At 36.9% G+C, this 23,652-nt stretch overlaps 3 protein-coding genes and 1 pseudogene across 7 annotated transcripts in view; 3 read left to right on the top strand and 1 right to left on the bottom strand.

Annotated features, from left to right (window-relative positions):
- On the top strand, window positions 3,750-6,993 carry LOC109720224 (B3 domain-containing protein Os01g0723500-like). The gene is made up of 4 exons (XM_020247176.1): window positions 3,750-3,975; window positions 5,875-6,205; window positions 6,276-6,433; window positions 6,524-6,993. The coding sequence occupies exons 1-4, from the start codon at window positions 3,910-3,912 to the stop codon at window positions 6,761-6,763; spliced, it is 795 nt and encodes a 264-aa protein (XP_020102765.1). The 5' UTR covers window positions 3,750-3,909; the 3' UTR covers window positions 6,764-6,993.
- LOC109720228 (DNA replication complex GINS protein PSF1) lies at window positions 8,906-13,508 on the top strand. Of its 5 annotated transcripts, XM_020247185.1 has the most exons (9): window positions 8,906-9,144; window positions 10,015-10,469; window positions 10,553-10,658; window positions 11,518-11,585; window positions 11,788-11,901; window positions 12,045-12,207; window positions 12,605-12,751; window positions 12,828-12,878; window positions 13,179-13,508. In XM_020247185.1, exons 3-8 carry the CDS (start codon window positions 10,584-10,586, stop codon window positions 12,852-12,854), a joined length of 594 nt encoding a protein of 197 aa, XP_020102774.1. In that variant the 5' UTR covers window positions 8,906-9,144; window positions 10,015-10,469; window positions 10,553-10,583; the 3' UTR covers window positions 12,855-12,878; window positions 13,179-13,508. The 5 variants fall into 5 exon arrangements, with proteins under 5 accessions (XP_020102774.1, XP_020102775.1, XP_020102773.1 ...); XM_020247186.1 differs by lacking the exon at window positions 10,015-10,469; XM_020247184.1 differs by having other exon boundaries at window positions 10,015-10,658; window positions 13,240-13,508.
- Window positions 13,764-17,498, top strand: LOC109720222 (annotated as a pseudogene).
- The window catches only part of LOC109720354, a 4,875-nt gene continuing 806 nt past the window's right edge, over window positions 19,584-23,652 (bottom strand). The window contains exon 2 of the mRNA XM_020247402.1: window positions 19,584-21,689. Within this exon, the coding sequence (XP_020102991.1) occupies window positions 19,893-21,689 (1,797 nt within the window). The 3' untranslated portion in view covers window positions 19,584-19,892. The remainder of the gene's footprint in view (window positions 21,690-23,652) is intronic.

Below are 23,652 nucleotides of genomic sequence, written 5' to 3'. Positions count from 1 at the left end.
AAACTTTTAAATTTTAAAAATCAAAATTAAATTTTAAAATTTTAAAATCTCAAATTTATAATTTAAAAAAATTAATTTATCATGAATATTATTAGATAATCATAAATGTTAATTAATACATTAATTACCAGATTAATTAATCATTAATCAATTAACCATGAGTACTCTTAATTAATAAATTATCTAACTATAAATAATTTAATAAGTTACAAATTAGGCTAATAAATAAATATATTAGTTATTAATTAATTAATTAATTAGTTATGTTGGTAAAAATATTAATTTATTAATCAATAAAGATATTAGTTATTGCATAAACACACTAATAAATAATTATTAATTTAGCTAATATTTTATTATTAAATTAGTTAATTTTTAATTTAGCTAATTAGTTAATAAAATGATATATATAATATATTAATTAATAATATTTTATTATTAAACTAGTAGAGGTATAAAGAAAAAAATTTGTTATTCCACCAAAAGGGTGGAACAACAAATCCCCCTCTTAACAGGTTATTCTAGAATAACCCGTTAAGAGGGGGATTAAATAAACTCACTCCCTATTGTAGTGTTTGGATGAATTAGAGATTAAATGCTCAAAAATTTATATTTTGTCTTCTTAAAAATTTAATGGGTAAAATGCATAAAACCCCTCCCTTGTTCATTTAAAAATCTCTATTTTATCTTTTTAAAGTTTAAAATTATAGCACTTAATCTAGCACCTTTACTATTCCATCATTATTATTATATACTAAAATTATATGATACAACTAAGTAACTTACTGAGATATTGTGTTGGCTTAAATGTGTCAACATCCTAACTTGTGGTGGGAGGCCAAGTTGGGCCGAATCACCTTTGAACTGGCGAGAGGTCAGATTGGGTTGAGTCATGTTCGAAGTAGCGCGAGGCTGATTGGGCCGAGTCACAATGGAGACCCGTGGGCGCTGTGCCTATATGCTTTAAGTGAATTGGTTGCGTATTTCTAAACAGCTTAAAGTTTTTGGGATTAATGATTAGCGTCAACGATTCACCAAGTGGTATCAAAGCTAGAAGTCATGGGTTCGATTCCTGCATGGCCATTCCTCCCTATGGTGGGAGGCCAAGTTGGGCAGAGTTACGTTCGAGATGACAGGAGATCTGGTTCGGTCAAGTTACAATCGAGACCCATGGATGTTGTATCTATACGCTTAAAGTGCAGCTTAAGTTTTTGGGATTAACGGTTAGCGTCAACGATTCAACAAGTGGTATCAAAGCTAGAAGTCATGAGTTCGATTCCTGCATGCCCATTCCTCCCTATGGTGGGAGGCCAAGTTGGGCAGAGTTACGTTCGAGATGACAGGAGATCTGGTTGGGTCAAGTTACAATCGAGACCCATGAATGTTGTGTCTATACGCTTATTAGAGTGAATTATGGATGTTCGATTCCTGCATGCCCATAGTGTAATTTGACTTCTTCCCATTCCAGGCCGAAGCCAATTATGAAAAAAAATGTAAAAAATATTATGCATTTTTTACATCTCTAATTTTGTACGTTATTTATTTTTTGCTAAATAAACAATAAAACTGGAAAATTTCAGTTCCATAACTATTCAAACAAATAAAAACAAAAAAATCTTTATTTGAGCTATAGTTTTTTCAAATATCTAATCTGAACTCCACCTTCTCAAACAAACAGATCATACTCAATTCCCATTTATTTCCGAAGTGAAATTTTGTTAATTAATCGACTTAAAAAATTATAATTATTAAACTATTTTTAAAAAATTTTTTATTTATAAATTAAGCTTATGCGGCAAACGAATTATTGCTTTTTAAATATGGTAAATTTTTCACCGCTTTTTTTAAAATAAGATACTTAAACAATTTTTAGAATTTAATACTATATATCTTTAATATATATATATATAATAGAGTTGACTGGGCTACTATTAGTACAAAATTTTATTATTGCTACCAGTTTTTTTAGCCTTTGGATCAACTCTTTTCATTATTTCTAACCATTGGATTAAATATTATAATCCAGGGGACCACTCAACCCTATGAGGACTCAACTCTAACCGACTAATATCATCCTGACCCTATAATTTTTCATCCAAGGTTAAAAAATTGATAGTAAAAGAGCGTTTTACTATTAATAGCTATTCCAGCCAATTCATATATATATATATATTAATATATATAATATATATATATGGGTTATTGCATACACGTCCTTCAAAACATAGTGATTGCAGAAATATTCCTGGCGAAACGAAAATTTCATAAGTTGTCCCTGCAAAAGTCTTTAGTTATGTAGATAATGTCCTACTGTTTAAGGTCTGTTAAAAAATTTCGTTAACACACGAGTTAAAAATTTAACCATGGTTAATTAATAACGTAAATTGATAGTTTACCCTTCTTCCTTTTTCTCCTCTTCCTCTTTATCTTCTTCCTCGTACGGCAGCAGCGGCGATGGCGACGGGCACGGCACAGCGCGGCGACAGCGCGGCGAACCTCCTCCTCCTCTTCCTCTTCCTCTTCTCTCTTCCTCTCCCTCTTCCTCTTCCCCCTTCTTCTTCCTCTCCTTCTTCCTCTTCCCTTTTCTTCGTCGCCGGCGAGGGAGAAGATGTAGTGACAGCGGCGACGAACCCTCTCCCTCTTCCCTCTTCCTCTTCGCATTTTTTCTTCCTCTCCCTCTTCTTCTTCCCTCTTCTTCGTCACCGACGAAGGAAAAGATGCGGCGGCGGCGGTGAAAGCAAACCCTCTCCCTCTTTCTCTTCCTCTTCCCTCTTCTTCTCTTTCTTCCTCTCCTTCTTTCTCTTCCCTCTTCTTCGTCACCGGCGAACCCAACCCCGCGCCGCCGCCGCCGCCGTCCACTCCGGTGGCCCAAAGAGGGAGAGAAAGGGAAGGGAAAGAGAAATATTTTGGAGGGATATATTTGTGAGGATAAAAAAGTCATTTCACAAGAAAATTGTTAAAAAATTAACAATTTTCTAATAGATTTCAACTAGAGGGACATATCTGCATAACTTAGGACTTTTGCAGGGACAACTTATGAAATTTTCGTTTTGCAGGGATATTTCTGCAATTCACTATGTTTGCAGGGACGTGTATGCAAATAACCCATATATATATATATATAGTAGGTCTTGTGTGCTATTAGGAGCACGGAGGTCTTCGTACATAATTTAACGGAGAGTTAATGGAGGCACCGACAGAAAGAGAAAAATGATAATAATTAAAATGATACACTTTAAATTATAAGATACTAAAGTGAAAAAAGTGCGAAACCACAAGGGTGGTATTTGAAGTTTATCCATTCTATGCCTATTTTTAGAAAAAAAAAAGAGCTTTTTTTATTTAGCCCCCTCAAAAAAAAATTACAGATAGTCCCACAAAATTTATATTTACAAAATTGACCCTATCACCATCATGCAAGTGCCACGTGAGTATAAAAAAATTAAGTTGAACATAATAAAACATTTAAGGTGTCCAAACACGGCAAATAATTTACTGTGACTTAACTTATACAACGTTTAATATAATAAACACGGTAAATGTAGAAAAGACACGATTTAAGTAAAACATGAAAGGCAGACGGTGAATCATTCAGTGTGTTTACTTATTAACGAGCGTGGCATTTGTGTGGAGGGAGTTGTGTAAATCTTTTATATATATAAATTTTGTGGGGTAATTTATGAAAATAAAAATTCTGAAAAAGCTAAAAGTTAAAAAATAAAAAATAAAAAAAAAGCCAAAAAAAAATTTCTAACCTCCGAGAAGCAACCTTTGGGGGGGAGTAGAGTACATGAACCCACTCCTTTTGGAGTTTTGAGCCCTCTCTTCCTCTTTCTATTGGAAAAAAGCACTTCCCTTAGAAGCCAAAGAGCCATTCACAGGGTGGAAGCTTCATGCAGTCATGCAGAAATGGGCTCTCAGAATCACAGGCCTCAGTTTGTCCTGCTGCTCCCACCTGAGTTTCTCCAAAAGCTGGTATATATATATTTATCTATATATATCTATTTATATATACTTCTTCTTCTTCTACTTCTACTTCTACTACTACTACTCAATCCATATAAATCTAATGTTTCTAATGAGTTGGGGCTTGTTTTCTTAGTTGTGCACTGAATTGTTAGTTTCATTAGCTTTCTTTTCAAGTTCTTGGAAGTGTGGATGCTGTAATATGAAAGAAAAGAAAAATGGTATGAATCATTTGGGAGCTAGAAGAGATGTGCTTGTAATTCCTAACTCTTTTGAAGGGAAAAAGTAGGGTGTTTTGGATCCCTTAGTTTTCTGACTGGAAAAGTATTTTTTCGTCGTCTGTTTACGGGATGTTTGGTTCCTCGAAAAAGTATGAAAAAAAAAATATTGAGAAAAAAATTCTTTTCTAAATTTCCGGCCTTTTGGTTCCGAGAAAAACTAGTTTTTTTTTTTTAAAAAAATTCATATTTTATGGAAAACCAGTGTTTTTATTTTTCTGATTTTTTGTTTCCCGAAAAACGGCACAGTAGTTTTTCAAGAAATTTGGAAAAAAAAAATCCAGAAAAGCTAGTTTTAATTTTTTTTTTTTTTTTTTTCAAATGAAATGGGCAGAAAACTGAAAGACATGTTTTTCATGGAAAGGTCTTTTTTCGAGAAACCAAATAGTCCCTTAGCTTTAGAGACAGTTTTCTGATTTTTTTCTTTTTTAGAATTCATGGAAAAGTTTTGTGGTTGGGAAAAACGGAGATTATTGGACAGTGTGTTTCCCATGGAACAGATTTCCATATATTTAGGGTTGAAAATAAGAAGGTAAATTACTAATAAAGAACCACGTCGCTGATTCACTTTATTGTATCTCGAGTACGTTCGAGAATTTGAAATGATTGCTGAATTCAGATGCAAATATTTTGATAAATAGGTTGGTGGATAAAGTTGGTAAAAATTGTTGGTAAATTGTATGGAATTGAGCGACTTTAGCAGAATAAATGCGGAATTTTACCAAATTGATTGATAATAAGTTCATCACATTCTATAGTTCAAGTTACTTTGCAGCGAATAAAGCTTGATTAATTCACTGTTAATAGCTAATAAATCCATAGAATTTTGATTAACTGTAAAAACTCAAATACAAAAACTTAGAAGTTAAAGGAGTGTAAATATAAATTTAAAAAAAAGTTAAGGGGTCTATTTCAGAATGTCCTATAGTTGAGGGAGTACCCATACATTATTACCAAAATTGTTCAATAAATTGTCAATTTTGGTGGCTCTAGTAGAGGAGATTTTCCAATAATCATCTCATAATTTGACAAATTTGAGGCAGTGGTGTAGTCCTGTAGTAGGACACAGAGCAAAGTGTGAGGGGTTTTTTGTAATATAGCCAAAAAAAGGAATTGTCAAAATGTAATGGGGAACCCCTCAACTATAGGTTATTTTGAAATAGACCCCTCAACTATAGGCTATCAAATTTTGGACAGTCAAAAAAGTTGCAGTTCAATAAGCTAAAAAGCCATTACAGCAATTAAATTCCAAACCTCGCAATTTGACTAATCAAAATAACTCGAATCAAAAGAACCAAAAGTAAAAGTAAAAGCATCCCTAAAGTTCACCAATTAGTCGAGTATTAATGCGCCTTCGATATGTGGTCGATTTTAGCTTCTATTCTGATGTTACGATAACTTCTGAAGTGATAACTTGCACATTAGGACGATTTTCTTTTGTGATTGTAGTCATGTTTTTCAAGATAACGTAACGAAGAGAATGTATTACGAACAAGATGTTTAGACATCGAATCAAGCTTTTAACGCGAATCGGACTTGCGAATAAACGACAGGACGGTACTATTATGCGCAGTTTGTTAACTTTCTTGAGAAGAAATAGGAGTGATTCACATTTGATATTTTATTGCAGCCCATTCCTCGTCCGATTGCCGAGCTTCTCACGAAAGAGCGTAGTGCAACTGCAACCTTGTTTAGCCCCCTCGGCAAGTTTTGGCACGTAACTCTCGTCAGAGATGGAGATAACAGACTGTACTTCGACAATGGCTGGCGTGAGTTCTCGCAGGCCCACGAATTAGTCGCAGGCGATTTCGTTCTGTTTCGCTACGAAGGAAACATGGTCTTCAAGGCCAAAGTGTTCAACACGAGCGGATGCTGTAAGCTGCGCGGTAAGATCGTCCACGGAGTTTCGAAGAGAAGTTCGGGTGAAACCAAAGATGAAAACCGCGATGACATTCGTAGTTGTGAGTATTTCGAGTAATTGCCAAATCTTCTCATGTGACGATATTTACTTTGCATGTAAGTGTCATTCAGATGATCAGCACGGTACCGAAGAGCCGCGCACTCCGCCGGGTTTTTCAGCAAAGAAGAAATCGGTTGAGAACGAAAACTCCGCGCCGTGTCCACCGCATTTTGAGAAGATAATGAGATCTTGCAACGTCAGCGGAAACGTTCGTCGTCGCTTGTTCCTGGTTAGTTCGCTACGTTCTTAACAGAACAGTTCGTAACGATTACAGTCCAATTACTTATGTGCTTAACTGAAACTCGATTGAATTACGTAGAGTGTTCCAAAGAGTTTCCATTCGTCGTTCGGGCTCCTGAGGAGGGAGATTGTACTTAAAGATCCGAAAAAGAGATCATGGCCTGTGACATTATGGAATGGGAAAAGCGAGAGCCGGATTCATCGAGGGTGGAGGGAGTTTGCTGTGGGGAATAACTTGGAGGAGGGAGATAAATGCATCTTTCAGCTAATATCTAGCGGGGAAATGCGAGTTCTTATACGCAAGCGCTGCTGCGCATAAGAAGCAGCAATCCATCTTCAAGATACGTGTTTTATGATCTTTTGTTTCTTCGTCTTTTTAATGTAAGTAATTACTCGGTTGCGTGCTTGTATTTTGGGTTTCGTTTGCTGACGATGCGCATGTTTTCGTGAGATGGATTGCTTTATGGTATAATATTTTGGGTCTATGTTTTGTATATGTATCTTATTATCCTACAATTCACATTTTGATAGATCATCATTTTTGCTGTTCTTGATGTTTTCGGATATACTAAACTGCAGTTTTCTGAACTTGCTGCTGCACAAATGGATACATCTCAGACTGTCATGTTCACATTGCTTGAAATAATGAAGATCATGATAGATTTTTATTGTGAGAGGAACTGACATGAAGAATGTTTTCTGCTGGCAATTTCTGCAATGCTGACACTGCTGTGGACTTGTACAGAAATGTTTGTTTTTTATGTTGAGATAAATTTGGCTGCCCTAATGATTCCCTCAAAAGCTGCTAATAAGGACAGCAGCTTTGTGAGGAAGCTGAATCAGATCACAGTTAAGAAGATGAACTGCTACAATCAGGCTTGTTCAGTGAAAGACGCAAGCAATTTTGAGATTTTTTTTTTGGTTTACGTCGTAAAATTGGACGAAAATTGTCACATTTTGTTATTGATGTGAACTCAAATTGTACTTTGATTAAACAGAAATTTTTGCTGACAAAATTTTTTAAAAATGCCATTAAAAAACGAATCTTATTATAAAAAAGAAAATTAAAAAAAGGTAAGGAGCAAAATAAAAGAAGTGTTAAGATGAGGACCAATGGTGCAATTACCCCAGAAGTAAAAAAAAAAATGCTACTTTCACTCTTCCACTTGGATTTTAGGGAATATTTTCTATGACAGAAATTTTATAAAAAAAAGAAACTATAAAAATTAGAATCTAAATATTTAAATAAAAGAAAAAAAAAGTATTCAAAGACCTTCTAAAGTTTATAGCATTTTTATAAATAGACTCTCATACTTTTAATTTTGATAGTTAGACCTTTCTCAGATAGTTTAACAAGTCACACTTGTTAATCAAGATCACTAATCAGTAATTTTTATTACCTATCTTCAATTTTTATTACTATTCTCATGCATTAAAATGAACAAAAAAAGTGTTTTAAAACTTTTTATAAGAATATATATATATATATATATATATATATATATAGAGTCCGGCTACTATGCTATTAATAGCATGAAGCACTTGGTGCTACCAAGTTTTCCGCCGTTAGATCTATCCTTTTGATCATTTTCATCCGTTAGATCATACTATTCAACCAACCACCCACTCAACCCTTGAAGGCCCACATCATCCTAACCGCACATCTCTTAATCCAATGGCCAAAAACTTGGTAGCATCAATAACTTAGTGTTATTAATAGTATATTAGCCTAGTTCTATATATATATATATATATATAAAAGATGTGCGACAAAAACGACTATATAATTAGCCACTTTAATTGATTATGTGATAAAATTTAGAAAGCCTAATGGTTAACATTAAAATTGAGAGCGCTAGTGTGCTCATAAAAGAGTGGCTTTTTTTAATTTCTGACAAATAGATTAAAATAATTAATCTTTGAAAATTCTAAAGTTAGTAATCTAACCCTGCAGAACTAGTTTACTTTTTGTCACATTAGTGTCGCGTAAGTATTAGATTGAATACATAAGAAATGAAAAAAAAAAAGAAAAGGATTGTTGGCACTTTTTTTTTTTTTTGAAAAATTGTAAATGATTTATTCCTTTATCAATACTTTTTATAACAAAATAATGAATTATTTATCACTTTTTATTAATAAATTTTTAATGTTTTTTCTTGACCGTTCTCACCGTTTTTTGATATTTTTTTTTTATGTCAGTTAGAAATTATGACAGAATTAATGAACCAGTTATAATTTTTATAAAAAAATATTAATAAATAATTTATTATATTTAAAAAATTTCGTAAACCATGCTTACGTGGCGTCGAGAAGGTTTTATCTCCAAATTTAAATATTCAGGGAAATAGTCTTTTAAAATAGCTCAAATAAAAATAAAAGAAAATTAAGGAGCAAAATATAAATGTTGAAAATGTAGGGACTAAAGTGCAATTAAACTATGAAAGAAATTAAAATGAAGAAAAGGCCTTGATCATCTCCCCCGTTTCGCGAAGCTCCTCTTTCTCTCTCTCTCCTCTCTCGCTCTGGCGCTAACCCTAACCCTAATCAGATTCGGATTCCCTTGGGGGGCTACATGAGTGGAGCGGTTCTCTCAAATCACCCACTGGGGTTCCCGATCACTGTGGCTCGACCATAGAGGAGGAGGTGGAGCATCTCGATCGCCGCAGCCGCGTCTTCTTCAATTGCGACATCACGATTCAGGTGAGATTTTAGAGAGAGAGAGATGTAGATATCTTTCACTTGGATTCGTTACATCTAGGGTTTTTATGTGATTTAAAGGTTTAAATCTAGGAAATTTGTGCGATAGATTATGCTTTTATGTGGATTTTTTATCTTTGGGAAGAATAAATCCATTTCTTATACAGTTGTATTAGATTTTTTTTATAAATTTTCCTTTAAATTTGATCTGTTCCCTAAAGTAATTTCTCCAAGAAGTAATTTTTTTTTCCTGTTTAAAGTAGAGTAGAAAAGAGGCAATCATTGTTAATTTTTTATAGCATTAATGCATGTTTCGTTGCATTGCATACATATCAGGATTAAACAGTACAGTTCTTTAAAAAAAAAAAAAAAAAAGAAGGTAAAAACATACAAAACTTGGCTGAACTATGGACCATTTTGAGGTGGTTATCCAACCTTCTAAAATTTTGATTTTACTACTCTGCCTTTCAGTTTGTTTGATTTGAGTCGGCACTTTTACTTCAAAATTTGAGTGCGTCGATTATTTTTTACAGGTTTAATTAGTATATTTCATGCAATTCTTGCAATTATAGATTTATTAAAGAAAGAAATTAGTTTAAATTTTGAAGTTAAAGTGTCGTTGAGTGACTCAAATCAAACAAATTGAAAGCTTGAGTAGTAAAATCAAAATTTTAAAAGGTTGGGTAGTAGATTCAAAATGGTCCATAGTTCATATCTATATTTTTTTACCCCCCAAATAAAAGGAAAGAACGACAAATAAAGAAAATAGAGTACCAGCTTAATCATGTGCATCACCAATGCAGAATTAGGGTAATATATGTATCCACTGATTACGCCCGATCCGCCTACTACTTTCCCCCCAAAAATCTGTAGATTTGGTCGGATCTCTCTTCCGCCCTGCCCTATCTCCTCTCCTCTCTGTCTCCGTCTCCGGCTATACCCTAGTCGCCTCCGGTTCTACTCCGCCAGCGCCTGAACCCCTTCGAAGGCTCTTCCCGCCGGAGCAACCTGCTGCACCTTCTACTCTGTCAGCGCCTGAGCCCTTTCGTAGTCGCTTCCCGCCGGAGTTCCACCTGCACCGCCGAGTGTAACGGCTGGACCTATGAGGAGCAGGGAGAAGAATGGTGAGGCGGTGTGGAGAGGAGTTCGGTAGCGAGATTAGGGCAAGGGAGGAGGTCTCCGACAGAATCTAGTAGTGGTCAAAGGGTTGCGGCCGATCTGTGAAGCACCATCATCCCCGCCGCCATCCTCTCCTCAGCGAATTCTCATCATCGGCGGTTGTGGCGAGTCCGGGATATAACACCGAGCTCGCTCCTCTCCACCCTGCTGTTGCCCTTATCTCTACTCTTACTGTGTAAAGTTGACATTTTTACTACTACTCCTTTAACTACTCTACTCCTTTATTCTTCAGGTTGTTACAAGGTTACAGGCGTGAAGAGAAAATGTATGGGAGACGAGCATCCCAGCTTTTGAAGGAGTTAGGCTCCTGCGAAGCTGGACAGCTCACACCGTTCGATGTAAGCTCTTCATAAACTTCTGCAGCTTTTGATATTCTTTTAAATATTAACAATGTTACAAGAGAAAGTTTATCAATTATTATGCAACCTATGCTTGAGAAACACACCTAATCAATCAAACACTTGTTGATTTTTCTCGCCAAAACTGTAGAATCACTCTATACAACTTGTGTCAGCTATATTGTGTTTCCTCGATTCCCTTTAGAGGATTCTATATTTGTTTGTGCTGCTTAGGCACCAGATACTTATACCGCAGCATTGAATGCATGAGTACCATTACCATAAGATTGTATCAGTACGTTAGCGCGAGGCATTTGGGTGCTTGAAAGTGGTAAGATGCTCTTAAACTGTTAGGGAGGCCTAGAGATGTTGATTTTTAAACCAAATCTTCACCGGCTAATATTTTAGCTTCGGTTTTCAACTTTAGGCATCTTCATGCAGTAGTACCCTTCCATTCTATAGAATTAAGATTGAATTATCATGGCAGCCTCTCTTATCAGAAAATCGTACGATTATAGGCTTGCTGAGACTGAAGAATCATAAATTTGTACTTTTTGCCGCCAGAATTAGGAACTACTTGAGGGCTTGGCTCATCTAATAGTAGATAATCAACTTATAAGTGATTGTAAAGAATACTTGTTATAACTGTTTTAGTTTCAAGATCCCAGCTGTAACCTTTTTGGGTCCTTGCGGTGGCGATGAGTTCTGATTGTTGTGGAAATAAATTGTTTTTATTTTTCATTTGGATTACATGTGTCACAAAGTTAATTGATTTTGATCATTTTGTATCAAAGAAATTTTGATTAACCATAGCTTACTTGGTGCAACGATTAACAATGCTGTCTAATTGGACATGCAGAGTGATTCATTTGATCAAGTCACTAAGGAATGTAACAAGCATAATCTGCAGCTTCAGTCGTTGATCAGGTGATTCACATGGTTTTTCTGTTCAACGTATACCTTGTCTTTGACAAAAAAGGATGTATATGAGTAGTGTGCCCAAAAGTATTATCTTCGTGTTGTGTAGATCATTTTTCTTGATAATTTACCACTCTTTTGCTTCAAAAAAAAAAAAATAGCACACATATTTTGGGTTTGCTAACTACATAATTCTTCTATTCTGTGGTAGGAAAATCGAGGATCAGAACTTAGACATACAAACGACTAGAAATGAGGATCACTTTGGTGCAGTTATACATCATCTTTCTTTAACCCGTAACAAAAGATGTCTCATGGCTTACATGTAAGCACATGATTGAAGAGTACTTCCCTGGTTGAATGATTTTTTTCTCCAAATTTTATTGTTATCATACATGTCCAAGCTTTACCTCCATATAATAAATCTTTGTTAAATTAATACTGACTAAAGCTATTACATCCAAATAGGTACAACCGCGCAGAAGTCATTCAGAGCTTCAGATGGAAAGTGGGTCCTGTTCTTCCCCAAGAAATTCAAGAAAAACTCAATTATTCTGAGGAAGAGTATTTCAAAAGTCACTCTGCTGCCATAGAGTCCTACATGTCCGAGCTAGATCTGGATTTGACTGTGGTATCTTTAACCTTCTTATCGTTCTCATGCCTAAGAACCAAATATTTTTCAATCATAAATGAATGAGGTATTTACATTCGCATTCCCCGCAAAATCATCTATTCATATATGTCTATAAAATCTGAATTTTCAGATATGCCTTGAAAAACTTAATTTTTTACGTATATACCATCATACTTAATAAAACTAGCCCTCCTTAAAAAACTTGTTCTCATAAAACATTAACCTTCCCTCATGAATGAGATTACCCTTCAACTCACAATAACGGTATTTTCATAATTAGCTATGCTTGTGAGGAGTATCGAAGTTGAGATTTTACGATGGTATAGGTTTAAATAGATAATTTTGCTAGGGTATATATGTTAAACCACCTAAAGGAAGAACATGGACTTTGTAGGATATGGTACCTCCCAAGGATCCTTATATCCGTGTTAGGGTACTTGATGACATCGGAGAAGTTTGTCTCGGCGATCATTCGATATCTCTGACTAAGCACTCACTGCATTTTCTTAGGCGTACAGATGCTGAGCAATTTATATCCCAGGTTTGTTACTGCAGAGTTCGCCTCATCTCAATGTCTACGTTTCTTCCTAATACTGAACTCTTGTTTAAAATATTAGGGTCTGATGGAAGAGTTTCTGGAGTAGAATCTTCAGTCATGACAGACGATGGTAATTCTCTTCCCTTTGTTGTGTTTCCTAAAATTCTCCTATTTTAGGAAATGCAAGGGCATCAAGTTTTGAATCAAGCAAAATTTCTTTATGGTAGTAGGCTTTTGCTAAGAAATTGGTAGCCTACTCGCTATTATTGCTACTGAGCATAGAACTTTGCAACCTCTGGATAGTATGCGTATATAGTAACTTAACAAAAAACTATTCCAAATTAGAGTGCTGGGCAACTTTTCTTTGTTAAAGATCCCGTTTCTGCTGATTTGCCAGATTCAATCTGACCGTCGTATCATCCTCTAACAGGTTGCACATGCAAGCTTTACTCTTCTCTTTCAGTTTTTTGAGTGGAACCCGTCTTTTTCAGGTTGCACGTGTAACAACACGAATTGTTTCTATGCTTTTATCAAAATCCACACCATTACGTGCAGACAAACATATACAGTTTCTTTTCCGTGTACGTTCATCACCGGCGGATAAAGCTCAGACTGACAAGTTTTAAGGATGCAGTAGGTCTCATGTATAATTCCTAATTCTACGCATAATTTTAAATTTGCACTCGATTTCGTGTAAAATTTATAATTCTAATAACTGAGCTTTTACAGCGGTAATGCTTGTACTGCAAAGTTTGAATGTTGTCGCGCTTCATTTCATGCAGAATTTATAATAAGAATTTAAGTGTTCATTGGCATGGATTGTATTTACCATGTCATATTGTATTAATAAGATATCGGCACGATATAGTTCTTGCGCCGATGGCATAATTTAAAACTATTTATTTTTTAAATTAGTAAGTAATTTTTTCAATAAAGTATATAAGATTTGATAAAAATACATAATAAATAGTTAAAATATTTTGTTGTTAAAATTTGGGGACCCCAACAAGCTCTGTCTCCCATTAACCCGCCACTTCAAACCCATTTCGCTTCTGAGCTTCTGGGTCTCTAGATCCCCCGAAGAAGCTCCGTACCCAGATGGGTTTGTTGTGAAAAATCCAATCTTGGTGAGAAATTTGGGGAGGAGTTAGTGTTGTCAGGGAGCGTCCTCTGTTTGGGGAAGCAGAGGGGATTAGGATGGAGAGATTGGGAGAAGCCATTGTTGGGGAAGGAGATTGTTATAGCGATTCAACAGAGGAGGAGTGTCGCGGGAGCAGTTCGAGCTCGGAGAATTCGTCGAGTGGAGACCACCCGCAGAGCTTTTGTCGATCAGAGGGGTCGGCGAAGCCGTCGGAGGAGTTGGGTTGGCCCATGAAGAAGAAGGGCTCGAGCTTGGATGCAGTGGATGGGAATGAGAAAATCCATGAGGATGATGCAGGAGTAGAGAAGCAGAAGCGAAATCTTTCAGGTATTGGATATCTCTATAATTTCTCATATTCTCATATTTTAGGCATTGCACATAAATAATTCCTTAGTTTATTACCAAATTGTTGTAAAGTGCTAGAGTTTTATGAGCCTAGAGAGTAATTTTAGGTTTCCATGTTAGCCTTTACACTTCTTCTAATTAAGCCCCTAGATATATGCTTTTTTTTTATATATAAATTGGTTATGTATTGAGGCTTATTTTTGTACTTAATCAGAAATTGAGATGATGAAGGAGAGGTTCTCCAAATTGCTACTTGGAGAGGACATGTCGGGCTGCGGCAAGGGGGTGTGTACAGCATTGGCCATTTCAAATGCTATTACTAATCTCTGTGGTAATTTTTTTAATATCCTAAGGTTGTTTCTTCATAAAATCATATATATATTCGAAAAATTATCTCTGTGAGATCTTATAAATTTTTCTTGTTCATTTTACTGTCCCCATCAGCAACAATATTTGGGCAATTGTGGAGGTTGGAGCCTCTTCCTCCCGAAAAGAAGTCAATGTGGCAAAGAGAAATGGAGTGGCTTATTTGTGTTAGTGATCACATAGTCGAATTTTTTCCCACATGGCAAACGTAAACATTTCCTGATGGAAGCAAGCTTGAGGTAATTTTGTTATAATTATCTAACCAACTATGCTGCGTTCTGTCAAATTTACTATTAAAAGTTCTTTTTGTTAGTTGAATTCTTTTAATTTATAAAGAAGTTTCCCGCGATTGATTTAGCCTGTAATCTGTTTCCTTTATAAAAAAAAAGAAGTCATAATTTGTATTAAGGATACAAACCTTTGCTACATGATAGTGATTAAACTTCTTGCTGAAATCGATTTCAGGTCATGACATGCAGACCGCGATCCGAGATTTATATGCAAACCTGCCAGCGCTTCGGAAGTTAGACAACATGCTCCTCGTAAGAACTGCAGCATAGTAACACCCCTAATGTAGCAAATATAAACCTTTGTAGGGTCATTCAGATTAGTTTCTTTCATTACAGGATGTACCGGATAGTTTCAATGAACCAGAATTTTTCAATGAACCAGAATTCTGGTACGTTGATCAAGGAATTTCTGCACCGGATTGCGATGGTTCGGCCTCCTTTCGAAGAGCTTTTCATCGCCGCGATGAGAAGTGGTGGTTGCCGGTACCCCGGGTGCCTCCTGGGGGTCTTAGTGAGGGTACAAAAAAGCAATTGCAGCACAAACGCGAGTGCACGAACCAGATTTTGAAGGCCGCCATGGCTATAAATAGAGCAATGCTTTGGTGGAAATTGATGTTCCCGAGTCGTATATTGAGTCCTTACCACCAAAGGTTTGCCTTGAGATATTTAGATGTTTGCCCTCTGCAGAGTTATCTCCTTGCATATTTTTTACTCAAAAACTTGAATTTCCACCATTCATACAACCTTGAACTCACCAAAAACTTTCCATACGAATTGGATGATACCCCGACTGCAAGTAACAAATAATGATACTTTTTATAATATATATATATATATAGGGTCCGGCTACTATACTATTATGAGTACGATCGCCCTCGTACTCATAAGTTGTTTTTGATGATAGAGCTTCCGAATCGACGATCCACACCGTTAAACGTTATTTACAGTATTTAAAACTTCTAGAAATCAAATTTTATAATTTGCGACATCATTTACCTTATGCGACATCATTTACCTTACTATCAAGACGTCACAAATTTGACAATTTTTAACGGCCGGTATGGGATACTTGCTAGTTTAACGGTATAAAAGAATCGAAATTTGTTGAATTTTTTATAGAAAATTCTATTCACTATATAGATAAAGATCAATAACTCCGATCTTGAATTGAAGGATCCGATCATTCTTTTTTAGAACGTCGTTCAATTTTGACCGTTCATTTTATGCCCACTTGATGGACTTTATTATGATTTCGAAAATTTATGAAATTTATTTTCTAGAAGTTCCAAATACTCTAGATTATATTTAACGGAGTGGATCGTCGATTCGGAAGCTCCATCATTGAAAACAACTTATGAGTACGAGGGCTCCAATACTCATAATAGTATAGTAGCCATGGCCTATATATATATATATATATATATATATATATATATAAAAGTAGATGAATCTTCAAGCGTGTGCGAAAAAGACTTGTTGGTTAGGTTGAGGACTACTTGTTTGATAATGTTGATTTGATTCTCTTTTCTCTATAGCAATTATGTTATCTTTCACATCGTATCCGCCATTTTGGAATCTTTTAGTAGCTTTTATTTTATGTTACAGTCTGACTAAAGTTGTGTTTTGTTCCTTGATACCAGAATGGCAGAGCGAGCCTCGGTGACCTGATATACCGACCGTTACATCACTTGCGATCAATTCTTTCCGGAATGCCTTCTCGATCGCCTCGATTTGTCCTCCGAACACCACGCTTTAGAAATTGCCAATCGTGCGGAGGCATCGATTTATATTTGGCGTCGGAGAACAACAACTAACAAGCCAATGAACAACAACACAGAAGCCTGAGTAGAGCTAAATCATGTTGGGCCATGGTGAAAGATATGATCATAGATGCAGAGAAAACAGAGTTGCTTGCCGAGAGAGCCGAGGGCCTCCTGCTTTGCTTCAAGACTAAATTGATATGAGCTGACTCGAAAGTTCTTTTCTGTTTGGCTTAAATTTGCAGGATGGATGTCGGAAAAAGTCCGTCCTAGAAAGCTATTCACGAGTGCTGGAAAGCCTTGCCTCTAACATTGTAGCTCGCATGCATCGACGATCTGATCTGCTTTTTTACGTAGACGGCTTGAGTAGAGGCATGCGGATCAGTTCTCCCTCAATTGTTCACAACAATAAAGTTATCACTACTTCGTCGCACTCGGTAAAGCCTGTCTCAGGCACTCCATTTGAAACTGCTTATGCTACCCCGACGAGCTACTCTCCCGCGCTGGGAATCAGTCCGATAAAAGGACAGAAGGCGGCACTTTTGCTGCTCAATAGGAAACTGAATAGTCGCAGTTTCGACAGAATATCTGGGTTTCGAGGTGAAGGGAAAGAGCAGCAACAATAATAACAAGAGCTGAGGAGGTCTAATAGCTGACTTTAGGGTTTGGAGCTTCTTACTGAGTGATGTGTGTTGTTGCAATCTATAGTGAAGCGAGATGTTAGAAAGATATAGGATTTGTGCTTCATGTGTTGCTTGAAACTACTGTTGCTATGTGTCCTAAAAATGATAGTGGTAATCTGAAAATTTTTCACTATAAAATATTTTATATCTGAACATTTATCTTTCCTAACATCGCGCATAAAAATCCTAAAAATGATAGTGGTGATCCGAATGAAAGTTAGAGGAGGCCTTTCACTTTTCTTTCTATCATGGTGCTGAGTTGGACAAAATAGAGCCAGCTTGCAAATTAAAATTTTGACAGAATTATTTAGCAAATTATAATTTTGGGGGACAGTTCCTCTACTGTTAATTTTGTAAAGGCTACAAAGTCAATTGAAGCTAGGGTGTGGATCTTAAACACTACCAACAATTTCAAAAGCTGCAACTGAAGGAAATAAAAAGAAAAAAAAAGAAAAAGAAAAAGCATTCATCACACGTAAAATTAAACCAACAATTCCAAAAGCTCGAATTGAAAACAAAAGGACGCACCCATCACGCTTAAAGTTTATAAATAAATACACAGTGCTCGCAAACTTCGCATGACTTTATCCAATCCGGCCTCCACTATACTAGCCCATTTAATCCAACACAAATTGCAACAATTATGAGGATACGGACGAAGTTAAAACTCGAGTAAAAGGTCAAGAACCTAATTACAACAATTAGAAAGTTAGGGACCTTACTGTCAATTGAGCAACAATCTTTTCATTATTTAGAAATTGGATCCTTGCTTTGAAGGTATCATCAACTGGATGAAGATGGTGGAATTTACGGTGCATGAACATATGAAGAACTAGGTCCAAGCAAAATAATATTTACTCTAAGGTAAGAGCTACAATAATATATATATTCCTAAATTAAAACATTGTTGAAAGTTCAGGGTCTCAAATATCAAATTTAAAATTTTGAGTGGAAGTTCAGGGCAAGTAATTACTCTAAAAATGTCCGGCAAATGAGTTAAAGAATGAGTAAATGAAGGTACCCCAAGAAAAAAAAACAGAGCTTAGTGCTACCACAATTATGTTAGGATCCATCTCCACATAATGTGTTCATGCATTCATAATGGATGCAAATAGTATACACAATGGTTGCCCATCACCATCTCATTTAGCTTCAATTGTTTGAAATGCTAGGCAGAGCATCTAATGGCTTTTTCTCGATCTCAGTAGATGATGATAAACATTAGCTTGGTTAATAGAGATCTTCAGAGACAAGAATGAAACATGAGAGTTATTAGAAAACATCCACTAAAGAACTCAAATCGCAGGGAGCAAAAAGTTCGATAGAAAGCTACAAACATCAACCAGAATCTATATGCAGGCAAAAAACATGTAGCGCGATAATAATCAAGTTTTTCCAAGAAACACTAGCCGTATCTGGTTCGAAGTTTCGGCATTTTTCTACAAGAGTAGACCAAAAACACTTGAATCAACATGTGATTGATTTTCTTAATAACACGACGAAGATGATAATCTGAAAAGGCGTTCAATATCTGAAGAGATTACTCTTGTAGCAAATATACAATCTCAAACATGTATTCCCTATTTAACATTGTACAACCTGGGCATTGCAAATGCATGTTCTCCTACAAATATTAGGAAAGAGAACCATCAAAAATATATATATATATATATATCATGAGTCCGGCTACTATACTCTTATGAGTACGATCGCCCTTGTACACTCATAAGTTGTTTACGATGATAGAGCTTCCGAATCGACGATCCACACCGTTAAACATTATCTAGAGCATTTAAAACATCTAGAAATCAAATTTTATAATTTTTCGATATCATTTACCTTATGATCAAAAGGTCACAAAATTGACAATTTTTAACGGCCGGTATAGTATATTTGCTAGTTTAACAGTGTAAAAGAATCGAAATCGGCTGAATTTTTGATAGAAAATTCTATTCACTACATAGATGAAGATCAATAACTCCGATCTTAAATTGAAGGATCCGATCATCCATTTTTAAGACGTCATTCGATTTCGACCGTTCATTTTATACCCGCTTGATGAACTTTATTATGATTAAGAAAAATTACGAAATTTATTTTCTAGAAGTTTCAAATACTCTAGATCATATTTAACAGAGTGGATCGTCGATTCGGAAGCCCCATCATCAAAAACAACTTATAAATACGAAGGGCTCTATACTCATAAGAGTATAGTAGCTCTAGCCTATATATCATATCTACAAGGTGAGGTTTTCATATTGATATAAGAGAACATATATAACTTTCCAATAACAGAACACATAGCTTCACAGTAACAGAACATATAATTTTTTACAGTAATATACATGCTAATCATTCTGAATCGAGAAAAGATGTACGAATGCATGCATTTATGGAGTATGTATGAACAAAAGCATTTAAGTATCTTTAGAATCCAATTCCCAAATAACTACATTGCAAACCTTTATCGCCATTTTTTTCCGGCAAGTGAACCTTTCTTCCCTCTGATGACTCTCAGAGTGAGGGCATGAGATAATCACCTCTGGCTGTCACGGACAATTAAACGCTGGAAAACAAGTCAAAATAGTCATTAGCATAATCAGCATCTGTGGGCAGCTCATAGCGACACATCGGGCATGTGTTCCGAATCTTAAGCCACGGCAAGATGCACTCCCCGTGGTAATAATGAGAACACGGCAGCAGCGTCGCCCATTCGCCTAAAGAAATCTCGTCGTCGCAGACCACGCAAAGCATGTCGTCGTCCGCCTCCCCACGATCCTCAGCCACGAGAAGGACCGAAGGGAGGCGCTCAACTACCAACTTACAAGCCGCCCGTCGGCTTCCACTTATAGGTACGTCATCATCACTCCGAAGAGCGAATGTGAGTCTCCGAAGCTCAAGAGCAAGCAGTGATAAATAAGCACTGTCTAGGTCTTCTTCTCCTCGCGTCGACTCCAACTCTGAGGCCGAATCATCAAAAAGCCGTACGATATTTTGATCCGGAAGATCTACATTGGCTGGTTCTTCTCTCTGTGGTGATTCTGAACCCAACTCCGATTCCTCCATGTCAGTGTTGAAAATCGTACTGATCACATCCCCCCACTCGTCTAAACGGGCATCGATCTCGGCCTGCTCCGAATCCTCCTCCTCATCTGACATGGTAGGCTCAACCTCTGATTCGCAATTTGAATCTGAGTCAAACCCGATGATCTGTCTCATCGGGCACTCGCATAGGAAATGGTCCTCATAAGTACAATTTTCGCCGGCCAAGTCTCCTCTTTGCATCCACTCAAACTCCGAGACCGACTCCTCTGCATCAGACCCAACCATTGAGCCATCGACGTCCTCCTGCTCCCAGTCCGCTGCTTCATCTGCCAGAGATTGCGACTCCGAGACTGATTCTTCCGTGCCAATGCAAACCAGCTCCGAGTCGGCCTCTTCATCTGATACGACACTCTCGGAAACAGAAAAGGAATCTGTTTCGAACCCTACAATATGTCTCCGCGGGCACTCGCAAAGGAAATGGTCTTCATATATACAACTATCCTCTGCTGATTCATCTTCTTGTATTGATTCCATCCCTGCGACCGATTCCTCGTCCTCCAGCTCTACATCTGTTGCTTCATCTGATAATACATGCCCAATATCCGAACAAGAATAAGAATCAGTTTCGAACCCTATGATCCGTCTCCGCGGGCACTCGCAAAGGAAATGGTCCTCACACCTACAGCTATCCTCACGCGGTTCGGCTTCTTGCATCGATTCCAACTCCGACACCGATTCCTCCACCTCGCCGCCGTCGCCCTCCCCCTCCTCGTTCTCCGACAGGAAATCGGAATCGGAATTCAAGTGTAACCCTAACTCTTCCTCGCGGAAACAGAGATTATCATCGGATACGAGTCTAGGGTTTACCTCACCCGATTCTGACCATGAATCCTCATCATTATCATCATCGAGAACCCACAGTACGTTCCGGAGCAGGGTGTCGCGAAACTCGATCTCACGATTCTCTCTTCCTCTTCTTCTTTCCATCGAATCCTCCTCTCCCGATCCGCCATTTTGCATCGACTCCAACTCCGGCGCCGATTCCTCAACGCCATCGCCATCAATTCCCCCCTCCTCCTCCATGAAATCGGAGACGGAATCCAAATCGAGCCCTAATTCTTCCTCAAGGCTAAAATTGTCATCAGAGATGAGTCTAGGGCTTCCCTCACCCGATTCCCGCCACAAATTCGCATCATCATCATCATCATCATCATCATCGAGAACCCAGGCGATGCTCCGGAGCAGCGTCCGCAACTCAGCTCCTCCCTCCTCGTTCCTTCTCCTCGTCCGCGCCGAATCCCGCGCTGAACCCTAGCGATGCTCCCTACATCAAGGTCGTCAACTCGCCTATGGATGCCAGAGGCGGAAACCGTAGGCAGAGGCGCACGTAGTTCGGCGAGGCATGCGCGCTAGATGGGAGGGTGTGGTGGAGAAGGGGGGGGCGGGGGGGGGGGTTGGACGGATCTAGTCGGTTCGGCGACGGGGTGGGACGAGCGCCGCCGAGAAAGGGAGGAGATGAGGTCGTCTCCTCCGCAATGACTCGCGTTTTGAGAAGGTACACCTGTCGGATTTAATAAATTAAATTTAAATTTTATTTTTAAATGTTATGGAAGTATGAATTTATTTATCAATATTTCTTCTAATTTTAAATCAGGCCTCAAATTTATATATTTTCAATTTGTTCGTGCAGTTAAATGGCTTATATATAATATATAGTTATATTATATATATATATATAGCTATATATGATATTAGGCTGGAATACTATTAATAGTAAACGCATCTTTTTGCTAATTCAAATTTTTAACCGTTGGATGAAAAATTGATAGCGGTCAAAATGATATTAGTCGGTTAGAGTGAGTGTTTGTGAGGGTCCCCACTGGTTATAGTATTTAATCAATTGGTTAAGAAATAAGAAAAGGTTGATCAAAGGTAAAAAATTTATAGCAACAATTAGGATTTTGGCTACTAATAGTAAGTCAGTCTAACACTATATATATATTATATAATATATATATATATAGAGTGGGGTACATGCTATCGAAGCACGAGCCTTCGGTGCTATCCAGCTCAGTTTTCGATGTTGCGACTTTCGAAATCGTCGAATCGGCTCCGTTAAACTTGATCTAGAGTATTGAAGTAGTTAGAAAATAAATTTTATGACTTTTACCAGGATATCATATGGCCTAGTGAACGAAGGGGCTCAAAATCACGGCTGAAATAAATCTTACAAATGTAAAATCAAATTATGATATCTAAAATTTAAATCAAAGATAATTGATCTGTTTATGTAGTTAAAAGGATTTTCTTTATTAAATTTTACGTATTTTGAATATTTCTACACCTTAAACTTGCAAACGGCTCACTCGGCCATTGTTGAAATTTGGATTTTAGCCCATTCGATCACTAAGGCAGAATGACTTATCAAAAATGAATAAAATTTATTTTCTAGGTATTAACATACTCTAGATCAAGATTTAACAGATCCGATACGACAGATCGAAGTCCCACATCGAACTGAGCTGGAAGCCGGGGAACGGTCCCATGCTTCGGATGCCATAGTAGCTCACTCGTATATATATATATATATATATATATATATATATATATATATATATATTATAGCCAGGGTACTGTGCTCTCAGGAGCACAGAGGGCCTCCGTGCTCCTTGAGCGTTTTCGATGATGGAATTTTCGAAATCGACGTCGGCTTTCGTTAGACTGGATTAGCGAATTTGAAGCTTCTAGAAAATAATTTTGCTTCGAGTTTTCGATTATAATTTATCTAGCAATGGATAAGATTCAAAAGTCCAATAATTTTTAATGCTGATATATGCCCGTATTTCAAGTTTAACGGTGTAGAAGTATTCTCAAATCACGCTATGAATTATTTGATAGAAAATTCTTTATTTCTATTATTACAACAAGATCTTAATATTTCTTGATCGAAAATTTTTGCTATATCACACACTTTTTTATAGTGATTTTATTTATCAGCCTGCATTAAAAATTATGGATTTTGAATCCTTTCGATTGCATAGATAAATGATATCGAAAGAATCGCAACAAATTATTTTTTAGAAGCTTTAATCGTAGATCAAGATTTAACGGCAGGCCACGATCGTCGACTTCAAAAAACATCATATCGAAACGGACAATCACATACCTCAGAGCACGGACGGCACTCGTGCTTCCTGAGAGACAGAGTAGATCAAACAAGGACCATCAACCCAAATTTTACTACACGATTTGTATTTCAATCTCTTCTACTCCT

This window comes from Ananas comosus, linkage group 14 (genome assembly GCF_001540865.1).
Source record: "Ananas comosus cultivar F153 linkage group 14, ASM154086v1, whole genome shotgun sequence".
Taxonomy (NCBI): domain Eukaryota; kingdom Viridiplantae; phylum Streptophyta; class Magnoliopsida; order Poales; family Bromeliaceae; genus Ananas; species Ananas comosus.
Note: the sequence above shows the minus strand (reverse complement) of the source record. Positions and strands in the feature narration are given on the sequence as shown.

Bases quoted from the DNA above. Each gene is read 5' to 3' on its own strand.
- LOC109720224 (XM_020247176.1), top strand. From the start codon at position 3,910: ATGGGCTCTCAGAATCACAGGCCTCAGTTTGTCCTGCTGCTCCCACCT. The intron at 6,206-6,275 runs GTGAGTATTTCG...AGTGTCATTCAG, and splicing joins CCGCGATGACATTCGTAGTT to ATGATCAGCACGGTACCGAA. The intron at 6,434-6,523 runs GTTAGTTCGCTA...TGAATTACGTAG, and splicing joins TTCGTCGTCGCTTGTTCCTG to AGTGTTCCAAAGAGTTTCCA.
- LOC109720228 (XM_020247186.1), top strand. From the start codon at position 10,584: ATGTATGGGAGACGAGCATCCCAGCTTTTGAAGGAGTTAGGCTCCTGC. The intron at 11,586-11,787 runs GTGATTCACATG...ATTCTGTGGTAG, and splicing joins CAGCTTCAGTCGTTGATCAG to GAAAATCGAGGATCAGAACT. The intron at 11,902-12,044 runs GTAAGCACATGA...ACATCCAAATAG, and splicing joins AGATGTCTCATGGCTTACAT to GTACAACCGCGCAGAAGTCA.